The 12843-nt window shown below is 38.4% G+C and overlaps 5 protein-coding genes and 1 non-coding gene across 7 annotated transcripts; 5 read left to right on the forward strand and 1 right to left on the reverse strand.

Moving 5' to 3' along the window:
* Positions 1-25: 25 nt before the first annotated feature.
* LOC9317360 (protein S-acyltransferase 21) lies at positions 26-3240 on the forward strand. 2 transcript variants are annotated; one of them, XM_002879416.2, is made up of 10 exons: positions 26-404; positions 756-869; positions 958-1078; positions 1154-1329; positions 1408-1476; positions 1562-1633; positions 1743-1871; positions 1950-2030; positions 2131-2340; positions 2401-3240. In XM_002879416.2, the coding sequence occupies exons 1-10, from the start codon at positions 360-362 to the stop codon at positions 3097-3099; spliced, it is 1716 nt and encodes a 571-aa protein (XP_002879462.1). In that variant the 5' UTR covers positions 26-359; the 3' UTR covers positions 3100-3240. The 2 variants fall into 2 exon arrangements, with proteins under 2 accessions (XP_002879462.1, XP_020883191.1); XM_021027532.1 differs by having other exon boundaries at positions 28-404; positions 2404-3240.
* Positions 3207-4543, reverse strand: LOC9315530 (putative F-box protein At3g17620). The gene is given in 4 exon segments (XM_021029067.1): positions 3207-3602; positions 3878-4002; positions 4089-4237; positions 4239-4543. Coding segments are annotated over 4 exon segments (732 nt in total). The 5' UTR covers positions 4322-4543; the 3' UTR covers positions 3207-3227.
* Positions 4459-4530, forward strand: TRNAD-GUC. The gene has a single exon. It is a non-coding gene; the product is annotated as a tRNA-Asp (tRNA).
* On the forward strand, positions 4538-7958 carry LOC9317361 (MLO-like protein 5). Its single transcript, XM_021027533.1, has 15 exons — positions 4538-5066; positions 5152-5209; positions 5289-5494; positions 5577-5693; positions 5790-5847; positions 5933-6021; positions 6115-6189; positions 6282-6370; positions 6458-6507; positions 6593-6633; positions 6726-6899; positions 6992-7027; positions 7104-7171; positions 7303-7363; positions 7459-7958. Exons 1-15 carry the CDS (start codon positions 4920-4922, stop codon positions 7696-7698), a joined length of 1509 nt encoding a protein of 502 aa, XP_020883192.1. The 5' UTR covers positions 4538-4919; the 3' UTR covers positions 7699-7958.
* A 350-nt stretch (positions 7959-8308) lies between these two features.
* On the forward strand, positions 8309-11781 carry LOC9315531 (pentatricopeptide repeat-containing protein At2g33680). The gene is given in 8 exon segments (XM_021027531.1): positions 8309-8353; positions 8592-8642; positions 9066-9139; positions 9227-9297; positions 9428-10055; positions 10057-10101; positions 10103-11612; positions 11615-11781. Coding segments are annotated over 7 exon segments (2385 nt in total). The 5' UTR covers positions 8309-8353; positions 8592-8617; the 3' UTR covers positions 11647-11781.
* Positions 11782-11877: 96 nt separating this feature from the next.
* LOC9315532 lies at positions 11878-12451 on the forward strand. Its single transcript, XM_021027534.1, has one exon. It carries the CDS (start codon positions 12025-12027, stop codon positions 12250-12252), a length of 228 nt encoding a protein of 75 aa, XP_020883193.1. The 5' UTR covers positions 11878-12024; the 3' UTR covers positions 12253-12451.
* The last annotated feature ends 392 nt before the right edge of the window (positions 12452-12843 follow it).

The raw sequence follows: 12843 nt of genomic DNA on the forward strand, positions 1-12843 counted from the left end.
GAATTTCAGATATTATAGGGGGAAATTCTTAGTGTAAGTCTAACCCAGTTCTTAGTAGTATTATTATTCATTTAATTCTCTAACTGCTTGTTACTACTTCCCCGAGAGACACTCTGATCGATAAAATTCAAGCCGATGAATCTTTCAAGTCCTGAAATTTTCCTCACTAGTCGACTAAATCAAGTGCTTATACACTCGGGTCAAGCTCCTAAGCACTTGATTTAGTCGAAAATCATTTTGATCTTCAACTTTTTGGACGAGTTCAAGGTTTTTAGATTTAGGAATTTTTCTCGAGTGATCTAGGGGTTTATCTGGTTTCCCGAGATAAAGTATTTAGGGTTTTGGGTTTCTTCACTGCAATGGCGAGAAGACATGGATGGCAACTTCCAGCTCACACATTTCAGGTTTTTCTCTTACAATACTTTACTGAGAGAGAGTATTGACTGGGTTCTGTTTTTGACTTTGGTTTGAACGATCTGTGAAATTCCTGTCATAATCTGCAATTGCGACAAGTTTGTTCCCTTTTCTGAAAATGACATTAAAATTTCTTGTTGGTATCTGGTAGTTTTTCTTTGTTGTGATTATATATTCACATCATTTTCAAAATCTCTTCTTTTTCCTCTGCTTTATGTGTTTATGGATTAACAGACATTTGAGTATATGTATATGTGTATAGTTCATGTGCATTCTTAAGATCCATTACATTGAGTTTAAATGTTTATCTAACACGGTCTGTTGCTCTTGTTGCTGCGCAGGTTGTTGCTATAACTGTATTTTTCTTGCTAACTGTCGCTTACTATGCCTTCTTTGCTCCGTTTCTTGGAAACAAACTCTATGAATATATTGCCATTGGTGTTTACTCTTTCCTGGTAAGACCTAAAACGAAAAATTGCTAAACACAATATAAGCTCTCGAATCTCACAACTCTCATCTCTCTTTTGCATAATGATTTTACAGGCGTTTTCGGTTTTAGTTCTTTACATTCGATGCACTGGTATAGATCCTGCAGATCCTGGAATCTTTGTGAAGGCTGATTACACTCCAGCTCATAAGTCACAGAATAGTAACTATGTGCCTGGTACGTGCTATACCGATGATGCTTTGGCTTACATAATTTAGATACTTCTTTCTTATAGTGATGTCTCTGTTGCAGATAATGCTTCAGCAATTGATGGTGGGCCATATATTAGACACGGCTCAGGTTGCTGTAATGCTATAGGAAGATTCATTTGTGGTTGTTTAGTCATACAAGATTGCCGTAGAGATACTCAACAAGAGCAATCGAACGAACAAGAAGAAGCTCTGTTCTGCTCATTGTGCAATGCTGAGGTATAGTCGTATATTTGCTTTGTGGTTAGAAGTTTCTCATTGCGTCTTCTACAGTAACAGCACATTCTTTTTTCGAAGGTACGTATGTTTAGCAAGCACTGTCGAAGCTGTGGCAAGTGTGTAGATGGGTTTGATCATCATTGCCGGGTATGCAATTTGAAAATGTAATTTTTTTCCGTTGGGTTTCAGGCTTAGCAATTTTATCTGATATGTTAAGTTTATTTTGCGTTAGTGGCTGAATAACTGTGTGGGGCAGAAAAACTACATCAGCTTTGTGTGTCTTATGGCGGCAAGCTTTTTCTGGGTATGTTTCCAACAAAGTTTGTTACTTTAAGGTTGATTCTGCCTACGTTTTATCTCATTGAATAATATTAACCTATCCATATGATATGGCTTTGCAAATCTGGTGCCAGCTGATAGCTGAATTTGGAGTTGGTGTAACTGTATTTGTTCGATGTTTAGTGGACCAAAAGGCAATGGAACATCTTATAACTGAAAAGCTTGGGCTTGGATTCTCCCGTCCTCCATTTGCCGCTGTTGTGGTAAGTATTCTCAAAGAAACTATTCTGTTTTCTATCAATGCTTAGTTTCCAACTTGAGCTTGCTTTCTCATTCTGCAGGTTGTTTGTACAACTCTCTCGTTACTGGCTTTGATACCTCTTGGGGAACTTTTCTTTTTCCATATCATTTTGATCCGAAAGGTTTTGTATATATTTTTTCTTGCACCATGTTGCTGAATTTCTACTCTCCACTGACAAAGCACAAGGAAACACGCCTTTGATGTCACTTTTTTGGCTGCAGGGAATCACAACATATGAATATGTTGTTGCCCTGAGGGCGAAAACTGAACAACTTGGAACATCTGTAGATGAGCTAGACCAAACAAGCCAGCATCCTTCACCTGCAAGCTCAGCTGTGACAGCCACCAGTGCTAGAAGCTCTCTTGGATTGAGCATTCAATACCGTGGTGTCTCCTTGTGTACACCTCCAAACATATTCATGGACCAACAGGTAAAAACCAAATCTTTTATGTTTTCCGCTTCCTTCAGTTGTATAATATTTGTTTTTTAGCAGGACGATGTTATCCAGCATTTGGAGCCTGGACCTGTACGATCCACAATAGATCCCGACTCGCTTTCACAGAAGAAGCCACCTCAGCGTCAACAAGTAAGGATCAATCCATGGAAGCTGGCAAAACTCGACTCACAAGAAGCATCTAAAGCAGCTGCAAAAGCACGTGCATCTTCATCAGTGCTTCTTCCAGTAAGTTCGCGGCAAAACCCTTACAAAACCAGCAGCAATGTAAGCGGGAGAAGCAGCCCCGCAAGTACCCATCACACTAGAAAAGGCAAAGCTGATTTAGAGTCTTGTAGCCTTAGTAGTCCAGGTTTGACAAGAGATCACTTCAACCCAATGTACATGTCATCACCAGCTAACGAGTCACCATTAAATGAGGAAGAAAGCAGAAATGCTGTTGTTGCAGCTAGAAGAAATTTGCCGTCAAGCGATGAGAGTTCAGTAGTTTGGGATCCAGAAGCTGGCCGATTTGTATCATCGTCTCGGATTCCCGGAACAGATTTTGGCAGTCCTCTTGGTAATGAACGTCTCAACACCATAACTTCTTCTGGGACTGATGGTAGCAGAAGGGCTAGAGGAAACCCATTGACTGGTTATTTCCAACAGGTTAGATCACAGAGAGGAGACCAACTTCCAGTGTTTATGCCTACTGATTCTCAACTCCACAGACACTTATCTACTAGATTCCACTAGATACATTTTGTAGATCACCAACATCTTTGTTTCCATTCAAGTTTTGTTTCTTATTTCCCTTTTTCTTTTCTTGGTAAGGAGACAGTTTTATTGGTTTAATGGTAGAAAAAAAAATACAAGAATCAGACTTAGTTTGTAACATATCTGGTTGCAAAGTGTAAGAAATTTTTAAAAAGTTTTTCATCACATCCACACAATAAACCCTGTCTCTCTGTAATTTCTCCGAGATCCATTTGTCTGAAGTATCCGTTTTCACCAACGATGTAAGCTATGTCGCAACGGTGGTTCACTAAATCGCCATGTTCATCAAAAACAACCACGGCTTGCTTCTCCTTGTGAATGAGGAAACTCGGCTCAATCAATACTCCCATATCAACAATCGCTAAGAACTTGCTCCATGACACCGCATTGGGCTCAATCTTATTCGTAACCCAAATTTCCATCCCATAGCTACAGAAAGGCTGAACTAACACCGCAAGCTGCTCTTCTCCAAAAGTTGATATATAGAGTCACAACATCATAACTAGACTCAAACGGCAGAGGCAAATGAGGTCCAAATTTCTCTTTATTAAAACCAAAACAAATTAAGAAATCATGGATTTCTGCTCCGAAATTCTTATATGTAGCTTGCCAATACATATTTCCCTCTAAAGATACACCATAGTAATAATACGCTATATACCAGTTAGGAGTGACATCAAGAACCCTCCATGAGTTAGAATTGAACTCGTAGATCTCGTGCACATATCTGTTACTTGGAAATGAGCAAATCTCAAGATTTTATGGATGCGGCGGCATGATTCACTCTTCTCATATCCGAGAGCATGATACCAAAGGGGACCAGAGTTGCGTTCAATGCAGATCCACCGAGTTTGCCCCGTATACGGGTTCCAAACCACGAGCCTAGTGTAGTCATAACAATAAACCCTCACAGTTACATATTCGAGATATAGCGACATCATCTGAATTGTTTAGGCTAATAAGTTTACCTTCATAGTTTATAAATGGATCAGAGTTGTTGTGAATTCCATGGAGATTGACACGTATTAAACAAACCGTATTGTTTACCATCACGATCCGCAGAAACTCCCCTTCCTTTGCAGCTGCTGCTTTACCAATGTGATTCGATAAAGTACTTTTTGCAAGTCAATCGGACTTCTCTCATCGATTTCACTGAGTATCTCCTCCACCAATTCCCTTGGAAATCGGACATCTTCTCCATTGTTTTTTTTTCGAGAATCAACAAAGGTCGTTGGAAATTAGGGTTTCTTCTTGTCTCTCACGTCTCAGCCCCTAAAAGAATTGACTTCTCTGTTAACAAATTATTAAGTTTTTGTTTAAGGCCAACATATTAACAAAGTCGTTGTAGTATAGTGGTGAGTATTCCCGCCTGTCACGCGGGTGACCTGGGTTCGATCCCCGGCAACGGCGTCTTTTTTTTTTTTTTTTTGTTAACTCTGCTTAAATTATTTTTTAAAAATAAAATTATATTTTGAAATTTCCCATAAATCCGCCAAGTCGTTCATCTCCCTACATTTCCGATTCAAAACCATTAGAGCTACACAATGAACAAACAGAGCAAAAGTTTCCAAAACAAGAAAAAAAAAAAAAACCCAAAAACAAATAAAATAATAAATAAGAAAACCAGAAAATCGCCATCACCGGAATCCGTCTAGCGGAACGACGGAGACATCTTCCTTCTTTGCATGTTCCCGCCGTTTCTTGGCCGTAGAAGATTTGAAAATTGATGGTCGTATAAAAAAAAAAACCATATAAGACAAGGTACATAGAAAAAAAACAATCCCTTTTAAGAAAAAAAAATGGCTGGAGGAGGAGGAGGTGGTAGCACTTCTGGAGAAGGTCCGCGAGAGCTCGATCAGACACCGACATGGGCCGTCTCTACTGTTTGTGGCGTTATCATCTTAATCTCTATCGTTCTAGAGCTCATGATTCACAAAATCGGAGAGGTAATAAAATCTAACACATATTCCCAAAGATTGCTCTACATATTCTAATTTTGTATAACATCACTCATTGATTGTTCTTTCGCAGGTTTTCACGAAAAGAAGGAAGAAAGCTTTGTACGAAGCTCTTCAAAAGATCAAGAACGGTACCAAACCCTCGAATTGCCTTTGTTTTTTTTGCGTGGGTTAAAAGTTTTAAAACTTTTTGTGTTTCTGTTTTTGCAGAGCTTATGGTTTTGGGATTCATTTCTCTGTTATTAACATTTGGACAAAACTACATAGCAAGCTTGTGTGTGGCGACAAGATACGGCCATGCGATGTCCTTTTGTGGTCCGTACGATGGTCCAAGTGGTGAGTCTAAGAAGCCAAAGACTACCCACCACTTACAACGCCGTGTTTTGGCTGATGCCGCTCCAACTCAGTGCAAGAAGGTATTTCAATCTTTCTTTATTTTTCTTGTTTAATGAGAAAAATCTAGAAATTGATGAAGAAGAGTGTTTTTGATGTTTGCAGGGTTATGTGCCACTTATATCACTCAACGCGTTGCATCAAGTGCATATCTTCATCTTCTTCTTGGCTGTGTTTCATGTCATTTATAGTGCTATTACCATGATGCTTGGAAGAGCGAAGGTATATATATATGTATATAATGTGTAATTTAAGGACGTGACCGTATATGTATTTAATTTGTGAGATTTTGATTGTTGGATTGGAGTCATTATGCAGATTCGTGGATGGAAAGTTTGGGAGGAAGAAGTCATAAATGATCACGAAATGATGGATGGTTAGATCATTGTGCTTATAGTTTCGGATTTCAGTCACATTTAAACCAGAAAATCAATTTGTTTTTACTTTCATGTAATTTACAGATCCTTCAAGATTTAGGCTCACACATGAGACATCATTTGTTAGAGAGCATGTCAATCCTTGGGCCAAAAATAGATTCTCCTTCTACGTTGTAAGATTCTGTTTGTGTGCGCTTTTCTTTATTCCATCTCTTGTTTCTATGTATCTAAAGCAAGAGAGAATTTCCTTGTTACTCTATTTGTAGATGTGTTTCTTTCGTCAAATGCTGAGATCTGTCAGAAAATCTGATTATTTGACAATGCGTCATGGGTTCATAAGTGTGAGTTCCTTGACATTAGTTACTCAACATGTCTTTAAGTTCTCCCCAAAACATTTTTTGAGATTGGTTTCCAAAATCCTCTGTTTCTTTAGGTCCATTTGGCACCCGGTATGAAGTTTAATTTCCAAAAATACATCAAAAGATCATTGGAAGACGACTTCAAGGTAGTCGTGGGAATAAGGTACATCTTAACACTTTTTCTTCTTACACTAATAATCCTTTCTTCATCATTTTCTGATGCAATTTCACAATCATTCCGGTAATGCAGTCCCGAGCTATGGGCCTTTGTAATGCTCTTTTTACTCTTTGATGTTCACGGTTAGTCTTTTTATATATCTTGTGTTATAATATTCTTCAACATACGGAGCTTAGAAGCTAATTGTTCTGGTGTTTACCGGTATAGGATGGTATGTTACTGCTGTGATCACCATGATTCCTCCAGTTGTAAGTAATTCAATCTACCTTATAGCTTTTTCTTTCCATGAAAAGAGCTATATAGAGAAAGAAAAACCCGATTAATTGTGTTTGGTTTGAAGTTGACATTAGCGATAGGAACCAAGCTTCAAGCCATCATATCAGACATGGCGTTGGAGATTCAGGAGAGACACGCCGTGATACAAGGGATGCCACTTGTCAATGTCTCTGACCGACATTTCTGGTTAAGTCGTCCCGCCTTAGTCCTCCATATCATCCACTTCATTCTCTTCCAGGTACAACTAATCGCCGCTTATAAAATGAAACAATAGAAAAAAGTATGTTTAGTGATTCATCTTTGTTCTAATGAGCTTACTTCAATCTTCAGAATGCTTTTGAGATCACTTACTTCTTCTGGATATGGGTAAATAAACACAACACAAAGCTCTCTTTTCCCATCATCTCTATCTACTTCTCTCACTCTGCTTCCATTGTTGCAGTATGAGTTCGGGTTACGGTCCTGTTTTCATCACCATTTCGCCCTCATAATCATACGTGTTGCTCTCGGGTGAGTACTACATTCATCAACAATTCCCCACATATTTTGTGAAATTTGGTTTTCTTGAGCTACAAGAATCTTCTTTTGTGAAATTTGGTTTTCTTGAGCCGCAAGAATCTTAATTTGAGTTCATAATGCAGAGTGGGAGTACAATTTCTCTGCAGTTACATCACACTTCCTCTTTACGCTCTCGTGACTCAGGCATGTCAAAAGTTCAATGCTTCATTCTTTCTCTTTCAACAAGAGTAAAAAGCCTCCATTGTAATCACTCTAGAGATTTTTTACATGTTTTTCAGATGGGATCAACGATGAAGCGATCGGTGTTTGATGATCAAACGTCAAAGGCATTAAAGAATTGGCATAAGAATGCAAAGAAAAAGAGCGAAACTTCAGGTCCAATGCAGTCTCCATTGCCTAATCTCCGACCTAAAACCGGCGGCGATATTGAGTCTGCTTCTCCGGCCAATATCACGGCTAGTGTTGATGTTAAAGAAAGTGATCAATCTCAACCTCGAGACCTCTTAAGCGGTCCCTAAAAAACCAAACCGGTCAAAGACACTACGTTCACTTAACCGGCTTATTCTAATACACAAATTTTCTTTTCAAATTATAGGTTTTTTGAATCATTTATTTATGTAATTGTTTGTTGTGTGTATCACAATTAGTTCAATTTTGTACCACCAGCTTATCAAAATAGACTTACTACAAAAAACACGAGGCTATAGGGTCAGGTTTGGTAAAATCGCCGACCAACTGTTTGGTTCAATTTATTTCGGTTAAATCAGGTTTTGTTCAATTGTCTCAGTCAGTTTATAAAACCTTAAATTTCGAAAAATTACTCCCTAATTTCGAGTCGAGTCGTCCGTCTTGAGTTTGTCGCCGTCGTCACCATTTCGCAGCCGTCACCGCCGTTGCTACTTTCTCCTTCTACTAGTCGCCGCCTTAAGTTGAGCAAACAGAAGAAGGTTCATGTTCCTTTCTTTTTCTAAAAATATTTGTTTCTGCACACAAAGTGTTCGATAAAATGCCTAAGAGATACCTGTGCTATATAAGACGCGTCTTTTCACTCAAATATATATATTTTTTTGTTTCTGACTGTTTGTGGTTATTGCAGTAGTTCCATGTCCGCGTCTATAAGATTCATGGAAGAAAGGCTTAGAGTGTATATTTTTGGTTGTTCTTGAGTATAAGGTAAAAGTACCGATCTTTCTCTGGTATGGTTAGTTACTCATAATGCCTTGTTAAATTATTTGATTGATTATCTTTTGTTCGAAAGTTTCTCAGTTTTCTGTTTTGGTTTTTGAAGTATCAGATTGCTTTGAAATATAAGTACATTGTTGAGTAGTTTGAAGTATTAATCAGAGAATAGCGTTAAGTACTTGGAATTCAATTTAACTAGCGCCGCTAATGATGGAAATGTTATGTTCAGGCTGCCCCACAAAGGTGTTGAATTCTATGATCAAAGCTCCTGCCATGAAGGGTAAATTATGTTTACTTCTATTAAACTTTGTCATGCATTTTCTTTGGGAATGATTTCGGGCTATATCATTTCGAAGCTTATAGAACTTATTGATAAAGGCACAACTTTTCAAGGATTATCAGAGCGGTGGCCGCAATGGCAATTTCGAAACTTAGGATATAATTTACGTTAGCCGAAGCAGATGCGAATCTAGGAATGAAAAATAACATAGTTTAAGCAATCATGCCTAAGAATTTGTGTCAGTGTTCATTATCTTTGGTATTCTAAAAATTGTTGAACTCTCGCAAATGATGAAGATTAATTTCAAAGTAGACCATGAGATTCATGGGGCTGTAAACGATAGCATTAGGCTTAATGTGGGTGGTTTTTCATGCACTCTGTAAGTAATTTGGTGTTGACAGTTTCTCCATGTGTAATTGACAGCAATAAAGAAGAAACTTGAGAAAGATATTTATGGAGTTGGAAGTATTGGCCTTTTCACTGATTTAGACAGAGAGGTACATAAATACCTCTTTACTGCATGTTTTATGTTATTTGATTATCTTTTAGTAGCATTTAGATTGATTTTTATTCAAAATGGTCAGAGTTTAGCAATTAGACAGAAACCTGAGTTGGAAGAACACTCTGGTCTAGACAAATCGAGAACAACGACTCAGTGAGTACTTTTCCTTTCCATTAGATGATCTACTTTGACACTTTTGCTCTTAGATAGTAATTCAGCTATTATTTAGTATCTGATAATATGAATATTTCATTCCTTACCATCATCAGCGTGTTCTGTGTAGGGACAAACAATGTTGTATACCAATCGCAGCAATGTATCCAAGTACCTTTCAAACCGAAATCAACCCGTTCTCTCATACTTCCACGTTATTAAAAGCACTGACTCATCATTCACAGCATAGGAACCTCGTGGCTGGACGTGCAGTTCATGCACAGATCATCAGGACGGGTACATCAACATGCACCCAACATGCCAATGTCCTTGTCAACTTTTACGCTAAATGTGGACAATTGGCCAAAGCCCACTCCATCTTCAACGCCATAATCTGCAAGGATGTTGTGTCCTGGAACAGTCTCATCACTGGCTATTCTCAGAACGGCGGTATCTCCAGCTCCCACACTGTTATGCAGCTGTTTCGGGAGATGAGAGCACAGGATATACTACCAAATGCTTATACTCTTGCCGGGATTTTTAAGGCTGAGTCGAGTCTTCAAAGTTGTACAGTTGGGAGGCAGGCTCACGCACTTGTGGTCAAAATGTCAAGTTTTGGGGATATATATGTTGACACTTCGTTGGTGGGCATGTACTGTAAAGCGGGCTTGGTCGAGGATGGACTTAAAGTGTTCGCCTTTATGCCTGAAAGAAATACTTATACATGGTCTACTATGGTTTCTGGTTATGCTACAAGAAGGACGTGTTGAGGAGGCAATTAAAGTCTTCAATTTGTTTCTTAGAGGAGAAGGAGAAAGAAAGTGATAGTGACTATGTCTTCACTGCGGTTCTTAGCTCGCTGGCTGCAACCGTATATGTAGGACTAGGCAGGCAAATCCATGGCATCACAGTTAAAAATGGGTTGCTTGGGTTTGTAGCTTTGAGTAATGCGCTCGTTACAATGTATTCAAAGTGTGAGAGCTTGAATGAGGCATGCAAGATGTTTGACTCGTCTGGTGACAGAAATTCAATTACATGGTCAGCAATGGTCACTGGTTATTCTCAGAATGGGGAATCACTTGAAGCAATAAAGCTTTTCTCGAGAATGTTTTCTGCTGGAATCAAGCCCAGTGAATACACGATTGTTGGGGTTCTAAATGCATGCAGTGACATTTGCTATCTAGTAGAAGGGAAACAACTTCATTCTTTCTTGTTAAAGTTGGGATTTGAAAGACATTTATTTGCAACTACTGCATTGGTTGACATGTATGCAAAAGCCGGTTGTCTAGCAGATGCCAGGAAAGGTTTTGACTGCCTACAAGAACGTGATGTGGCGCTTTGGACATCGCTTATTAGCGGATATGTTCAAAACTCAGATAACGAAGAGGCTTTGATTCTGTACCGCAGAATGAAAACAGCAGGTATTATCCCAAACGACCCAACCATGGCAAGTGTTCTAAAAGCTTGCTCCTCTCTAGCTACCTTGGAGCTCGGAAAGCAAGTACATGGCCACACAATCAAGCACGGGTTTGGGCTTGAAGTTCCAATTGGAAGTGCACTTTCTACAATGTACACAAAGTGCGGGAGTTTAGAAGATGGGAACCTCGTCTTTAGAAGAACTCCCAATAAAGATGTTGTGTCTTGGAACGCGATGATCTCAGGCTTGTCCCATAACGGACAAGGAGATGAGGCTTTGGAACTGTTTGAGGAGATGTTAGCAGAAGGAACAGAACCAGATGATGTCACTTTCGTGAACATTATATCAGCGTGCAGCCATAAAGGGTTTGTAGAGAGAGGCTGGTCTTATTTCCATATGATGTCTGATCAGTTCGGGCTTGATCCAAAAGTTGACCACTATGCTTGTATGGTTGATGTGCTGAGCCGTGCAGGACAGCTCAAAGAGACAAAAGAATTCATCGAATCAGCTAGTATTGATCACGGTTTATGCCTTTGGCGGATACTATTAAGCGCATGTAAGAACCATGGGAATTGTGAGCTAGGAGTTTATGCAGGAGAGAAGCTCATGTCCCTTGGATCTAGAGAATCATCAACGTATGTGCAACTGGCAGGCATTTACACGGCTTTAGGGCGGATGAGAGATGTGGAACGGGTTTGGAAACTCATGAGAACAAACGGGGTGAGCAAAGAAGTGGGTTGCAGTTGGATCGCGCTGAAGAATCAGTGGCATGTTTTTGTTGTGGGAGATACAATGCATCCGAGGATTGAAGAGACAAAGGATCTTGTTAGTTTGGTTAGTAGACAGATGTTGGAAGAAGGATTCGTAACTGTGTTGAATTCTTCTTATGTCGAAGAAGAAGAACACAATTATGTACTTCTTTCATGATATAATCTTTTGTTGTATTCTTTTATATTATAGGTTTTTAATTTTAGGTTTGTAACTTAAGGTGTGAAAATGTATCACAAATAGTTATTATTTTGCTAACCAAATGATTATTCACTTAGTGGCATTGCGAATATCTTTTAGACAATGCGTGCATGCTCTAGATTTTAGAGCTTTGAAATAAAGAGAAATTGAGATTTAGCCAAATGACGAAATTACCTAGTCAATGACACTCCCTAGTTCGATGGCCAATTTTGTGCAATTTCTTTGGACAAAAGTTATTTACGTCTCCAATAAGTAATTAACTCTCTTTTTCTTTTCCAAAATATATTATTGTCTTCAGACAAGAAGAAGAAGAAAAAAAGATAAACTTAAATTCAAGAAATATGTCAGGAAATTTGTCGAAGAGAGAAGAGAAAGAAGAGTTGCCACTAGAAACAAGTCCGTACACAAAGTATGAGGATATAGAAGATTATAAGAAGAATGCTTATGGAACTTCCGGTCACCAAGACGTTAAGCCTGGCCAAGGCGGCGGTACAACCGATGCACCAACCCTCTCCGGTAGTGGTGCTCCCTCTGCCATAGATTCCGCTAACCAAAAAGCTAAGAAGTGAACCACTCGTTATTCACAAATTAATCACAAGATATTTCTCTCTTGCTTCTGGTTTGATTACTCTCCAATGTGATTTATTTAACGCTTTGTGATAATTGACATGTTTTTGTTTTTTTTTCCTCCTTTTATCCATTGTTATGATCCAATCTAAATCAATAAATAGATGTTAAGTCTAAGGGATTTTGACCGTCTTACAACATTATCACCCACGTTATGCATTCTCTCTTTAAAAAACAACAACAGAATTTGTGAAGAATTATACGCCAAATTTGTAAAAATATTTAGTCAAGAATACTCTTATACGTCATTTCGCGACATCTTATTTAGCACAAATATGTTTGACCTACTGATTGATAGCATATTAGAAAATAAATAAATGTACCTTAAAAGTCAAATCCTTAACAACTACTAACAATTAACAAACATGTTTGAATAGAAGTTTCAAGAATTCACATTGGAATCTTTACTCTCTCCATTCAAACATGAAACATGTTTCATCAAACGGAAATGTAATATTCATTAAAAAAAAGTGTTAGTCCTCTAATTAAAACTTAAAATATTATGAACAGAAAATAAATTTTAAAAAACACTT

The sequence above is a fragment of the Arabidopsis lyrata genome (genome assembly GCF_000004255.2).
Source record: "Arabidopsis lyrata subsp. lyrata unplaced genomic scaffold ARALYscaffold_4, whole genome shotgun sequence".
In the NCBI taxonomy this organism is placed as follows: Eukaryota; Viridiplantae; Streptophyta; class Magnoliopsida; order Brassicales; family Brassicaceae; genus Arabidopsis; species Arabidopsis lyrata.